The sequence below is a fragment of the Podarcis vaucheri genome (assembly GCF_965113315.1).
Source record: "Podarcis vaucheri genome assembly, chromosome: 14".
NCBI classification, from domain to species: domain Eukaryota; kingdom Metazoa; phylum Chordata; class Lepidosauria; order Squamata; family Lacertidae; genus Podarcis; species Podarcis vaucheri.
In genome coordinates this window covers 49,045,881-49,060,501 of record NC_138752.1, presented here as the reverse complement: position 1 = coordinate 49,060,501, position 14,621 = coordinate 49,045,881, and the positions used below count along the sequence as shown (strand labels likewise).

The 14,621-nt window shown below is 48.9% G+C and overlaps 2 protein-coding genes across 5 annotated transcripts in view; both read left to right on the top strand.

Annotated features, from left to right (window-relative positions):
• MYO15A (myosin XVA) overlaps positions 1-14,621 on the top strand; it is a 115,763-nt gene that overhangs the window by 8,836 nt on the left and 92,306 nt on the right. For 3 of the 4 annotated variants that reach the window (XM_082199564.1, XM_082199566.1, XM_082199563.1), the window contains exons 2-7: positions 7,862-7,944; positions 8,508-8,571; positions 9,677-9,786; positions 10,526-10,600; positions 10,816-10,906; positions 12,653-12,756. In XM_082199564.1, coding sequence (XP_082055690.1) covers positions 7,862-7,944; positions 8,508-8,571; positions 9,677-9,786; positions 10,526-10,600; positions 10,816-10,906; positions 12,653-12,756 — 527 coding nt within the window. The remainder of the gene's footprint in view (positions 1-7,861; positions 7,945-8,507; positions 8,572-9,676; positions 9,787-10,525; positions 10,601-10,815; positions 10,907-12,652; positions 12,757-14,621) is intronic. The other variant, XM_082199565.1, reaches the window with a different exon arrangement.
• On the top strand, positions 320-4,483 carry LOC309519215 (unconventional myosin-XV-like; the record flags this gene model as incomplete). The annotated part of the gene is made up of 1 exon (XM_082199988.1): positions 320-4,483. One exon carries the CDS (start codon positions 320-322, stop codon positions 4,481-4,483), a length of 4,164 nt encoding a protein of 1,387 aa, XP_082056114.1.

Genomic DNA, 14,621 nt, shown 5'->3' with positions numbered 1-14,621 from the left:
GCAGTGATACCTGCAGGGAGTTGCCCAATCCAGTCAGAAGGTAAATTAAGAGAAGGCTGTTCTCTCTTTCTCTCTCCGCCTCTCCCCCTGTAGTTCTGAAGAGGGCAATTTTAATACGGGGGGAAATGTTCCCACTTTTGCTGCAAACGTCTTGAGGCCGGGTTCCAGATCTGAAGAAGCACCATGCGTGTGTTGCCCTGATAATTTCTTACTTGCCTCTGTCTCCATGGGCATTCCTGTCTACCTCTGCCCAAGGGCAAACCCCGTGGCAAAGTGGCCGAGAGAAAGAAGAGGATGAGCCTCTTTCGACACCAAGAAAATGGTTAAGAAAGGGAAAGATGCCAAGAAGGGGAAGAAGGAGGCCGTCAGCGACTCCGAGGAGGTGTCGGAGGCTGACCAAAATGCCGAGGGGAGTGAAGTGGGCAGCGAGGTGGCGGAGGTAGCAGAGGTAGCGGAGGTGGCGGAAGTGGTAGAGGAAGAGGAGATTGAAGAAGACCCGAAGGCTAAAAAAGGGAAAGACAAGAAAGGGGGGTTGGCCAAATTTGGTAAGAAAGGGGCAGCCAAAGGCAAGAAAGGGGCAGCGGAAGAGGAGGCCGTGGTGGTGGAGGAGGAGGAAGATGCCTCTGGGAAGAAGAAAGGAAAGCCGCTGAAAGGCGCCTCCAAGCTGGTCATCGGCCTGGCGACTGACGATGCCAAGAAGAAGAAAGGGGCCAAGAAGGAGCAAGCCAAAGCCCAGCTGAAAGGGGCCACCAAGGCCATGACGATAGCCAAGAAGGAGGACCCGCCCCCTAGGAGGCGGAGCTTGAAGAGCACGTCCAAGTTCTTGATGGGCTTCAGAGGGCTGGGCCCAAAGAAGAGCCGCAAGAAAGGCCAGTTCAAGAACGCCTCCCGCTTCTTCTGGGGGCTGAAGAAGCACAGCACCACAAAGAAGTCCAAGAAGAACAAGGGCATCCTCAAGTCCACCTCCAACCTCATGATGCGCTTTAAGTCCCTTGGGAAGAAGAAGAAGAAGGAGAGGAAGAAAGAGGCGCCGCCCAAGACTGAGGGGAAGAAGTCAACCTTCATGCTGATACGCTTCGGCGGTGGGAAAGCTGTAGGTAAAGGGTTATTTGGCGGCCTGTGCCGGAAGAGGAAGGTGGGCAACTTCAAGCCCCGGGCCGAGATCGTCAGCAACGTTGCAGCTGCAACCAGCTGGCTGACCAGGAGATTCTTGGCCAAACATGGCCGGTGCACCTGCGATGGAAAGGTCACCAATGAATCCTGGCTGACCAAGATTGGAGCCAAGAAGCTGCCCTTCCCATCGGGGGATGAGGTTCTGAAGCACAAAGCTAACATGAGGAAGACCCCAGGAGCCAAGAGCACCCTCTATGGCCAAGCCCAGGAAGAGTTCGGCTACTGGGAAGATGTGGATTCTGCCACCCCACTGAATTTCTACGATGACTGCCAAGAGGAAGATTATTACGACCCAGAGGCGTGTGATGGTGAGCATGATGACAGGTGTCCAGCGGATGAAGAATCTGGACCACTTGAGGAGCCAGTGGAGTTCTATGAGCAAGACCAGTATGACTATCCTAACCGCGATAATCCAGATTATGAACCCTCTGCCAGCTATTCTCCATACGAATCTTATGATGACTTCGGGAGTGGTTATGAAGAGGGCGAAGGGACACATGGGCCTCATTTTTCAGGGGAAGATGAACTGGGGTATCCTGATGATGGCGCCTACTCTCAGCACGAAGTCAGCTACAGCGAGCACGAATGGTCCCCTCAGACACAGTCTTCATACAACCCGTATGCCTATCCATTGGATGACATTGTGGAGACAGACGAAACCGAAGGAGCTGTGGAAGAACAGGGCCGCTACCCCACTGCGCTCTCCAATTCTTCCTTTTTTGATCAGCAAGGGATGGGAGAAAATTTGCCTTCCAAGCTGTCTGTGAAAAGAGGCTTCTGGCTTTTCCCAAGGCCTCAGGTGAAACTCTTTGGCACAGACAAGCTTGATGTCTCCCTCCCTCCTTCGCCACATATTCCGCTTGCCAGTTTTGATCTAGAGGAGGAGGAAGAGGAAGACGAATCAGAGCCCTTGACATCTCCTTTTGCCCAGTTTGATGACCAGAATCTAGAGCCTCCCAGGTCACCGAGGACTTTCTCAAAGCTGCTCCCTGGCTGTTTCGTTCGGAAGCTTCAAAGGCCTCTCTCCCCAGACTCGCCCAGAAGGCATTTGATCCCAGCTGCAAATAATCCTAGCTTCTCCCCCAGAGAATTTGGAAGCCCTCTGGGGCAGTTCCTACAAAGATCTCTCTCACAACCAAAGCCCATACTCAAACACCGCGGGAATGATGGACCAAGCAGGCCTACTACGCCATCTCCAACTAGGAGAACTCTGTCTTCACCATTAGGAGAGAGTAGGCGTATGGGGCCACCTTCTCCTCAGCTGGGGGCAAGGCTCTCTCAAATGGTCAGTTTAGCATCTTCTCCTCAATCCATGAGGCGGTTTGGGGCTCCAGGGAGGCACGGCAGTGGCCTCGCTCCTTCTCACCCTGCAGCGAGACTACGAGATGCTCTTCAGGAAGAGCTGCACAACACACTTCCATTTGCCCGGTCATCTTCCTACACAAAGACACACCAAGAAGGCCCCAGCTCACCTCAGAGGGAATTCAGCCAAACAGCCAACCCTCTCTCTTCTCTAAAACAAAGTCCAAGGTCATATGGCTTAAATAGGCCTCAGACCGGCTTCCACGTTCCTGAGATAAGTAACCCTTATCAGCAGTTGTCTGGTGGCCACCAGCCCTCAAGGTCCTCCTCTTCTTCATGGTCAACAATCATGCATGGAAGTCCTTCCCTCCAGCGGAGGAACTCACCTCCTCCTTTGAAGAGAGTCGTTTCACCACCAGAAAATGCTACTCCATCATGGGGACATAGGCCGGCCACCACAGGGAACCCATCAGAAAATGCCACCTTCCGCTCACCTTCATCCCCTAGACCAACAGCACGTAATCCTTTTATGAGCCAACGCACTCCATCCTCCTCTAGTTTAGGAGGAGTCAGTAGTCACAGGACCGAGGCCCCTTTGAGCCATCCTTCATTTCATGGCTCCGTCAAATCCATTACTTCCAAGTTCCAGGATGCTATGTCGAATAGGACCCCTGGAAGATTTGCCTCAGCGGGCTTCCATAATCCCACCACCGGGAGATTGAAAGCCCCTCCCTCACCTCAACCATCTCTCAGGAATTTTGGCTCGCCTCCCATCCAAAACCCTTTCCAGCCGCCAAGGAGAACGAGCCCCCCTCCTGTGGATACTCAAGCTATGCTCCCCCAAGCTTGGAGCAGGCAGCAAGAGCCCCCGACCAAAGCCGTGAAACCGTTAATGAGAAACCAGTTCATGAGGCAGTTCGGCTCCCAGTCCCCCAATTTGTCTGCCAGGAGCTCCCCTCACATGTTTACGCAGCAAGGGAGCCGGAGGGTCACCATCAGGGAGTCTCCAAGAAACTCGTCTCCTCTCACTGAGGCTTTTGATGGTGCCAATGGACCAGGAGAGGGTCAGTGGCTACAGCAGCAACAGCAGCAGCAGCAGCAGAGGTGGGACCGTGTTTCTGGAAATGGAAGGCCAGCAGCCTGGAATCCCTCACCCAAGGCAAGAGCCAGCGGAAGCCTGAGGAGCCTTTCGAATCTGTCTGTGCCCTCGAGTCCTGTTCCCAGCACCCGGCAGGCCTACCTGCAGCGCGTCGGACAGCCATTAGCTGGGATGGCCCAGGCTGTTTCGTCCATCAGGCGTCCCCCTTCCCTGACAAAAAGCAGCACAAAAGATAGGAATGCGTCCCAGGCACGGGCTGATCACATCCCTGGACAGTTGCCCCCCTTTTCCAGAAGTCTATTTTATGAGGATGCTCCTCCACCGCCTCCGCCACCGCCATCATCGAAGCAAGCAGGATTGGCCGGCCACTCCCGATCACCGACTCCGAAACTGGCCCGCAAGGCCTGGGATAGTAATTGGTCCTACGCCATTTCTGGGGGCAATCCTGGCCACTTGGGAGGGCCCAACCTCAGCCCCTTGTCCCAAAGGGCAGCTTCGTTTAAGGGGCCCGCCTACAACATGGGAAGGGGGAGCCCTCCCCTTCCCCGTTCCTCACCCTTTCGGAATAACCACCCGGGAAGCTGGGAAGCTGCCTATTCACCCGCCGAGCTGCATGAAAATGACGCGGAGGACAGCTTTGGGAGGTACGCAGTCGTCATGCCCCAGATCCAGCGGATCGGCTCTTCCTTCAGGAGGAAATCCCGCATGCAAAACCAGAACAGCCCCCGGCACCAGGCAGCCAACGATTGGACCTCGGGGAGCTTGAACCCATCGACATCTTTCCAGGGAGGCAGTGGCTTGGCTTGGTACCTGACTCGTGGGTCGACGATGCACCACACAGAATTTGGTGGGATGAGCAAGAGGTGGCGGTGCAAGGTAATTGAAGGAGAATCCTGTACTATTTTGTGATGGGGAGGGGGAAGGGGAGCGGAGCAGAACAGGGCCGGCCCTATCGTTAGGCAGAGTGTGGTAACTGTCTCAGGCGGCGGATGTGCAGGGGAGGGCAGCTTCCCTAGCTGTTTCTTCCCTGGCCTCTTCTGGGAGGCAAGAGTTTGATTTGGCACAATACCTGTCCTGTGCCCCCATAACTAGCCGAGTGCCCTCAGGATCCTGCTGCCTGTGTAATGAAGTAAGATTCAACTGTCCATGAAATCTGTTTGTGTGGGGCACATTTTGCCCTTCTCCTTGGGATGGCCCTGGTCTGGGAACTAGGGGTGGGTGGAAGTGGAAAGGTTATCCTGAACCGGACTTTTCTGTCCAGGTTCTCTTGGAATTCTGGATCAGTTTCACTCGCAAGGTCTCACTTAGGGATGGGAAGTAATTCAGTTAAGTTTGCAGTTATATGAGCCTGCTGGATGAGGCCAGGGGCCCATCTAGTCCAGACTCCTCTTCTCACAGTGGCCAAACAGAACCCCCTATGGGAAGTTCACAAGCAGCGACTGAACACAACAGTAGTCACCCCTCCTGCTTTTTCCAGCAACTGGAATTCAGAAACATTTGCTGCCTCTGACAGTGGAGGCAGACCAGTGCCATCAGGGTTAGTAGCCCCTGTTAGAGGCACAAGCTGCCTGTCGGAGCAAAAGAGCTGTATGTAAATTTAGGGACCTGATCTCCGACATGGAGCTGGCATGGAACAGGAGGAGAGTATTAATTAGAGCGAAGCTAACTCCTGCTGCCTTGAGCAGAGCTGCCTGAAGCGGATCATCATTCAAAGCCCAGCTTTGAGGAGCTTATCTTTTGATAAGTATTTGCTTACCAATCTTCTGCCGCTGCCTTTACAGACTCAATACCAACAAACAGGGCACCACGGCAGGCTTGAAAACGAGATGCTGCCTGTAAGCAAAGTCAGTTAAATAACACAGACAGAGCCCAGGGAGAAAAGTCTCGATAACACTTTACTGCGTGAAACTGAACAACAACAGTGTATGATTTGAGGAGAAAGGAATAGAGAGGTTTTGTCTTTCTTAGTTCGGGCTTTGTGCATGGAGGGAGACATACAACCAAACATACGGAGGAAAACTCCTTCAGAAGTACTCAGCCAATCAGGGCACGTGTTACCTCAGTAAAGATCAGCCCAGTCTGCATGGTTGCTAAGCAACACCTCCTCCACCACCACTTTCTTGGGGATTATCCATACCTTTCCTAGAAGCAGTGGGAATGTTTATAGAGAGCCAGTATGGTGTGAAGGTTAGAGCGTTGGTTCAGAACTTGAGAGATCAGGGTTCAAATTCCATGAAGCTTACTAGGTGTTAAAATGAAGCAGGAGGGAAACCATCTATGCTCCCTTGAGCTACTTGGACAAGGGATAGGATAAAAATTTACTTTTTAAAAAATTGTTTGGCGTTTCAAAAGCATCAGGGATAGAGCCAACTTGTGTCTAGGCTGCACTGGTGCAGGTGGGGGGCTCACATAATCATGTGTTCTTTTGTAATATATCTTTCTATATATAACCTATGCATAGAAATCTAGAATGTCAAGGAGGGGTCTAGGTCTGACATGCTAGTTTTCTATGGGGAGGGGGGTTTGGGGGGGTTAGTGCATGCAAGATAATTCAATCATGTCAGTGCCTACCCGCAGTCTGAAATGATTCAGCTGAGACAGCATGATGACTTGAGTAAGAATTAGGACTTGGTAGCCCCTTACTCTACATACCTTTTAACCCTTTGTTGTTTTACTTACAGTCAAGGTGGCTAAAGGGTTAGGAGTGGGGGGTTAGAGGGCACCTAGGGGTTCCTCGGGAGTTTAGCAAGGCCCTTCAATGCAAGTATCGGTGACAGCAGGCAAATTTGCTCCCTTGCTCCTGCTCTTGGGCCACATTCACGCCATACATTTAATGCACTATAATACCACTCATGGCTTCCCCCAGAGAATTCTGGGAGGTGTAGTTTGTGAAGTGTCCTGAGGGTTGTTAGGAGGCCCCTATTCCTGTGCCAGAGCTACAATTCCCAGAGTTCCCTGTGAAGAGAGGCTGGCTGTTAAACCACTCTGGCAACGTTCAGGCCACAAGGATGGGGCAGCTCCTGCCCCACAGTTACTTCCCCAGGCAGCTTATATATCCTCTCAATCACTCTATATGTCAGAACGGGTGTCAGGGTCAGGTCAGCAATATCTCACAAGATGTCGGTGAAGTTAACTCTTTATTCAAACAAACAAACAAACAAACAAACAAACAAACAAACAAACAAACAACAGCTCAGGCCAAGTAAGCACCCCAACTCTTCCCGGTTGACCTTGTCCCAATGAGGCAGTTGTGAGGACTGAAGGTCCACAGCTCTCTAAGTCTGTTTCTTCTCCAGGTCCTTCCCAAGCTATCTGAGACGCCTTCATCTTCCCTTTCTTTGCTCCACCCTCTTCATTCCTTTTCATGTTCTGGGAGACAAGTGGGGAGAGGAGTTTGTCGCAGCAGGAGGGGAAGATTCCCTGGATTCTTCACCAGCCTGACTCATCTCTGCCTCCTGGCCCCTCTCCTCTCCAGCCTCTGCTCCTGCTTCTGACTCTGGACTCCTCTCTACCACAGCCTCTTCCTACTTATTAAACCCTGTTACCTCTTCAGCTTCCAGCACATCCTCTACCCAGCCTTCTCCCTCTTCTCCCTCTGACCACTTGTTGTCATCTCACCTCAATCCCCTGGCTCTGAGCCTTTTCCCCCTCGGGGGTTCCCCAGCTGGTTCCTCCCACCGCTCCTCTGTATCCAACCAGCCCATGACAACATTATATAAATCACTTTGTATATAGTGCCCTGTGTCTTGAACCAGCCACTGTCACAACCACCCCAGGTGCCTTATTCAGGAATCGTTTTGTAGTCTATCTTTTCCCACCAGTTATATAACTGCTCTCTTTTTTAATTTATAAGTTCCAATGCATTGATATTGTTTGCCATACAGGGGTGCCTTGGTTTATGAACTTAATCCGTTCCAGAAATCCGTTCTTAAACCAAAGCGTTCTTAAACCAAGGTGTGCTTTCCCATAGCAGCGGGGGACTCAATTTACAAATGGAACACACTCAACAGGAAGCGGAACATGTTCTGCTTCCAAGGCAAAGTTCACAAACCAAAACACCTACTTCCGGGTCTGCAGAGTTCTTAATCCAAGTTGTTCATAAACTAAGCTGTTCTCAAACCATGGTACCGCTGTATTTTATTGCTGAAAGCCGCTTTGAGAACGGGCGTTAATAGCAATAAATAATACCCTGAATAATAATCTGCATTTTCCTTGAGGGTCAAGTGCATGGGGGCGTGGATCTGAGCACGTGCTGATTTTATTGCCTTTTCCTCTCTGCAAATATAGATGCACACCACCCACAGCTTGCAATGTCCAGCCCACCCACTGCAGCACGGGGATAATGCTGTGGAAGACATGACCCAGCTGGAGTAAGTTGACTGCTGTCGGATAATTTAATTTAAGGAACGCTTGGAATCTGGGGGCTTTCCAGGTGCAAATGCTGGGAATCCCAGACAAATATTGTGAATGTCCAAAACGATGAATGTGAATGTCCAAAACTCTCTGCTCCTCTGGACTAAGGATGTTGGGGAAATAGAGCGAAAATGGGAGTAGAAATTGCCAGTGCTTGCTTGTTTGCCCCATGTCCGCAATGGAAATTAATTCAGTGAATATGGTTGGTGTTTGCTCTTGTTGCTTTCTGTCTGCAAATAATATGTAATTGATTGTGTCTCAGGCTTCCTCAGCCTCGGCCCTCCAGATGTTTTAAGACTACAGTTCCCATCATCCCTGACCACTGGTCCTGCTAGCTAGGGATCATGGGAGTTGTAGGCCAAAAACATCTGGAGGGCCGAGGTTGAAGAAGCCTGGATTATCTCTTCCCCGACTCCCCATGTGCACTGCATTTTCTTTGGCGTACAACAGCCTAATGATAACATATCTAATACGTAACAAATAGTCTTTGAAGGAAGTCCTTTCTTTCTGTACATTGCAGAGACCTCCAGGAGAACGCGGTTCTTAACAACATCAGGTTGAGGTTTGACCGGGGACTAATTTATGTAAGTTGGTTGTTGTCCTTTCGCTTTTGCTTATTTCCGAAGCTTAATGAAGTACTGGGAAAGAACCCAGCATGGTGCTGTGGATGCAGTGTTGGCCCATGGAGACCTGGGTTCAAATCCTCACTAAGCCACAAAGCACTCTGGGAGATCTTGGGATTGTTGTAGCAATAAAAGTGGGGACTGGGGTTGGGAGGCGGGAAGTGAATTCTGTATACAAGCCATCCCCCAACCAACTAAGCTCCCATCAGTTCCAGCAACACATGGCTGTGTGCTGGCTGGGTCTGATGGGAGCTGTTATCCAAAACATATGAAGGGCACCAGAAGGCGGGTGCACACCATCCAGCTCGTAGGGGCGGGGAAGGATGAAATAAAGATGCAATTATTAAAATAAATTTAAAATATTGGATTTTTAAATTAACAAATGCATAAATGAAAGCAAAATATAGGAAGATGAAGGAAAAGTTTCTGAAGGAGCTCCAGGTAATGCTAAGGTTACATCCAGTAGGTTCTGTTCTTGCTTATTTGTGGTTTTGATACATAAAGCACCCAATTACTTTTGAGTAACCACCCAACCAAGAGTAGGTTGGGTTGTTTATTAATGAGTAACTGTGCTGCTTGGTAGGGTTCTACTTCACTTGACTGTGCTTGGTGTTCAATACACACACACACAGAAGCCTGGTTTGCACATAATGCTAAACCATTACGGTTTGTTTAACAAACCAGGTGTTGTCCCACAGGTGATCAAAAAATCCATGACTTGTTTCTCCATAGTTTGTTTCATTTTACAGCATCTCTTGTCTCATGCTTTTGTGGCTTTGTGAATGTCTTAACCAAACAAATCTTTGTTAAGGAAAGGTTCTGGGATTTCAAGCTAGACTTAAAACAAATCAAGGTTCATAAACCAACAGCAAACCATGGCTTCAGATCATGTGGTTTTTTGCAGTAAACAAATCATAGTTAAAGGTTCACTTGTAAAACTAGACCATGGTTTAATAGTAAAGAATGGAATAAACCATGGCTTAGCATTATGTGCGAAGCAGGTCGTAGTGTCATGCATGCATTCAGAGCTTATCCCTTCCGCTGAATTTCTCTCTTTCTCTTCCAGACCTATATAGGTAGCATCTTAGTGTCTGTGAATCCTTACAAAATGTACAACATCTACGGGACAGACCACGTGCTGCAATATGAAGGGAAAGCCTTGGGGGAGAACCCACCGTAAGTCTCTGCCGCTTACAGATTGGATCTGGAGGCAACGTGATGTGTATTGTTCACTTCCAAAGAAGTGCATGCTTTTTAAAAAGCATGGCTACAGAGGTATTCTGGAAAGTATGTGTGTAATGTCTGCTGAAATCTCAGGAGCCAGAGCAGTGGCTAAGTTACACATAAAGCAGTCTTATCCTGAGTCAGACCATCACTCCATCTTGTCCAATCCAGCCTTCGCCAACCTGATGTTCTCTAGATGTTTTGGACTATAACATCTATTAGCCCTGTTACAGATAGGTAGCCGTGTTGGTCTGCCATAGTCAAAATATCTGAAGAAGTGTGCATGCACACGAAAGCTCATACCAAGAACTAACTTAGTTGGTCTTTAAGGTGCATCTATCAGCCCTGGTTACCATGACAGTGCTAGCTGGGGCTGATAGGACAACATCGAGTTGGTGAAGGTTGGTCTAATTTGACATGAAGTGGCTCTCAAGGATCTTGGGTAGATAAATGTTCTTCCCAGCTGTTGAGGACTTGGAGGGGAAAGGTCAGTACAATAAAGGTACTTCCTGCATTTCAGTGTGTTGCCAGTGTCCTCTAGAACTGCTTCCCTCCAGGCAGCCAGTCCCAGAACACTATGGTTCCTACTGTCAATGCAGGTGCACTGGAATGTTAGCTTGATGGAAGCACGTCACTGATATCTGCATTGCAATTTAAGCCAGATTTTTAAATCCTCTCTTCCTTTTTGCAGGCACCTTTTCGCAATCACCAATATCGCCTACAGCAAACTGAGAGATGCCAAAATCAACCAGTGTATTATTATCAGGTGAGCTTTCTGTGCCACGTCTGAGTGCAACACCTTCCATCTTCCTGTTGGCAAGGCTGGTGCGTTCTGTTAAGGCGAGCTAGCCCATAGCCTCCTCCAGTTCTGCAAGTGTTTGCAAGACTGATACATAACCTACAAGCATGTATGTTTTAGCATGGCGAGGAAGAGATGATAATAAATAACTAGGGCTGTCTTGTTCACCTGATTGCTTATAGTGGCGAAAGTGGTTCGGGCAAAACGGAAGCCACCAAACTGATCCTCCGTTACCTGGCAGCGATAAATCAGAAGCACACTGCAACACAGCAGGTACAACAGCCCGACTGAAGGCAGCTGAGTCAGTCCAAGACCAGGGGTCCATTCTGACTTCCATTTGCACCATGCTTTCCAGGCACAGACCTGGGCTTTGAAGCTTTGTGTCTGAGTGCTGTTGAGGTTTTCCTGTCCCAGCGTTTACCCAGGAAAACCCACGTTTAACTGCTGAACTGGAGCAAATGCCGATCTGTAGAAAATGTGATTGCTTTTTGCTCCAATTAAGCAGTAAAATGCAAGTTTTCCCAGGGAAAGGACTGGGATCAAAAAACAAACCGCTTGGATGCAGAGCTTTGAAGGCCTGAAAACATGACACAAAAGGAAGTCTGGATGAGCCCCTAATCTGATTAAAAGGTCTTGAGTCTCCATCTCTGGGGTGGCACTGCCAAGTTTGTTTGATGGGCAACTGCAAAGGGGATGGGTTGGAGAGCGTGAGCCATTCTGATCAATTGCACACTGATTGCCTCCCAACCTCTGCTTCCTTCATGCACTTCCGCAGATAGAGGTACAGAGAAGCCGTGTGCAGTGTGAATGTTTTGCTGTGATTTAATAGAGTGAAACCAAGGATGGATTAAATTGCATGCAGATTGGTCCCTCATTTGCCTTGGTCTAATCTGAGTTTAACCACTGAGGGGTTACTCTGTCCCTTCCCATTCCTCTGTGCTTGGGTTACCTACCACCAATCTGGATAATCAAGAATTAAGGGTCAGTTGCTCCTCAGGATGTGCCTTGAAGGATGGTGACCCGTACGCAAGGGGGTTGCATTGGAGGGTCCAACCTTCAAGTTTACTGTGAAAAGGCAGCTTCTACGGTTGCCCCATCTGTCCTATCCTATTTGTTTTGGGGTACTAGGGAAGGATCTGAGTCATTGCCGGATTTATGTATAAGCTAAACAAGCTATAGCTTTGGGCCCCACTCACTTGGGCCCCCCCAAAAAAAATTAAGGGAAAAAACTGGATGTACATTTCCAAAATGTAAGATAAAAACAAATAAAACCTACATACAGCAACAGTGTTTTGTGTTGTGTAGGCTCCTGTGATGTACATATTTTGTTATGTGCAAATGGCTTTTGATACCTATTAGGTCCATAAATTGCCATATAGAATATTCAAGATAAAAAACAGTGACAATTTGTTGTTGACAAAAGACAGCTGGACATATAAAGGGCCCCATTACCTTCAGTAGCTTAGGGCCTCATCAAACCCTGATCTGAGTGTGTAACATGCACCCTACATTTCTTGTTGCAGGGTAGTTGGCCATAAAAATCACACTCAGTCAAGGGTGGGCTGATTGTTCCAGGGGTTAAACCACAAATGTGTGAGCCCTTAGCACATTGCGTGTGTGCAGCCTTTGCCTTCCATGTGAATATCCACATGTGCTGTACACCTGCAACATTGCAGCTGATGGGTCAGTCTTCATTGCTGTGAAATGTGCACATCTTGGCACCCTTGGCAGAGTTCTTGATCCACAGATGCACCCAACTAAGCCCTAGAGCATAGACCATCTACACCTGGCCCTTGGGATGCTCTCCAAGCCACTCCTTTCTCTGAGGTGCACCCCTTACTCACCCTGCGGAGCACCCTCCTTGCATGATGGGTCTCCCGAGCGTGGGGAGACGACCCCATTATTTGTTGTGGAGTTTGAGCTTTAAACGAAGGAAACAATATCCTCCCCCTCATTGTCGCATGCCGGTGTGCTTTCTCCTCCTGTTTTGTATTTCGCTTTATGCGGCGGTCGAGTCAGATCCTTGAAGCGACTCCTCTGCTGGAATCCTTTGGAAATGCCAAGACGGTGCGGAACGACAACTCCAGCAGGTTTGGGAAATTTGTGGAACTCTTTCTGGAGGAGTAAGTAACCACACGCCCTGCGTCTTTCTGTAGTTTTTCTCCTCTGTCCTGCCGCCTGCATACTTAATGCTCCCGTACGACCCTGCCTGAACTCTTAAAGGGCCCTGATCCTAATGCCCCTACCCTGGGAGTTGTAGCCAATGTTAGTCCCACTCAGAGTAGACCCATTGAAATTAATGGCCATGGCCAACTTTGAACTACTAATTTCAATGAGGCTACAACCCGCTGGCAGGCAATTCAGGTTTCCAGCCCATGAGATATTGGGCTCATGTTAGGGGGTGGCCCAGAGGGCATGAGCCTAAGATCTTTTGCATCAGGACCCAGATCTCCTGCCCTTCTCCCTCCCTTTTAAAAAAGCTTTTTTATTTCTTACTTGCTTGTAAGGCTGTTGTGTAAACTGCAAAGCACCATTCTCATTTGCCCAAAGGCACCTTATACAATATAAAATTAGCACATGCACAGGGGTCCTCTGCCCTGAGTAGGAATGAGTTGAGAAATTACCGTATTTTTTGCTCTATAAGACTCACTTTTTCTCTCCTAAAAAGTAAGGGGAAATGTGTGTGCGTCTTATGGAGCGAATGCAGGCTGCACAGCTATCCCAGAAGCCAGAACAGCAAGAGGGATTGCTGCTTTCGCTGCGCAGCAATCCCTCTTGCTGTTCTGGCTTCTGAGATTCAGAATATTTTTTTCCTTGTTTGCCTCCTCCAAAAACTAGGTGCGTCTTGTGGTCTGGTGCGTCTTATAGAGCGAAAAATACGGTAAATTCAGTTCACATTTCAGTAATTCGCCCTTCCCAAAACAATCGGAGAACCAAAATGCAGCCATCCTTCAAAATGTGCACCTTTTCTGAATTTTGCAGTGCATTTCTCCACCATGTGGCCTATGCAAAAATGCATAGCGTAAATCTTTCTTGAAATCTTTCAGATAAAAGTGAAAATAATGTATTAGGGGAAATTGCTTTGCAAAAAAAAATTGTGTAGTTTAGGGGAAATTGCACACAAATGGGTGTATTAAGAGAAATTTGCACTAAAATGTTGATTAATTTTCATGAGGACATACTTCTAAGGGGAAACATGCACAGGATTCTGCTGTTTAACCGCCCCCGCCCCCCAAACCCAGTGCAGATGAAGGAATTGTAAGCCATCCTACTACGCTGCCTTTGGGCTAGTTAATGATGGTGCTTTGTAAGGCCAGAGGTGTCCCTAGAGCAGGAACAGCCAACCTAGTGTCCTTCAGTTGGTTAACTCCAGGTCCCATTATCCCCAGCCAGCTTAGCCAATGGTCAGGGATGATGGGACTTGTAGTCCCAAACATCTGGAGAGCAACACGTTGCCTATCCCTACCCTAGAGGTGGGCATTCCTTTCCCTTATTTTGTGATGTTTTAATGGTGGTATTGTGCTTGGATGGCGGCTAACAGATTGAGGTTGAATCCTGACAAAACAGAAGTACTGTTTTTGGGGGACAGGAGGCGGGCAGGTGTGGAGGATTCCCTGGTCCTGAATAGGGTAACTGTGCCTCTGAAGGACCAGGTGCGCAGCCTGGGAGTCATTTTGGACTCACAGCTGTCCATGGAGGCACAGGTCAAATCTGTGTCCAGGGCAGCTGTTTACCAGCTCCATCTGGTACGTAGGCTGAGACCCTATCTGCCTGTGGACTGTCTCGCCAGAGTGGTGCATGCTTTGGTTATCTCCCGCTTGGACTACTGCAATGCACTCTACGTGGGGCTACCTTTGAAGGTGACTCGGAAACTACAACTAATCCAGAATGCGGCAGCTAGACTGGTGACTGGGGGCGGCGGCCGAGACCATATAACACCGGTCTTGAAAGACCTACCTTGGCTCCCAGTACGTTTCCGAGCACAATT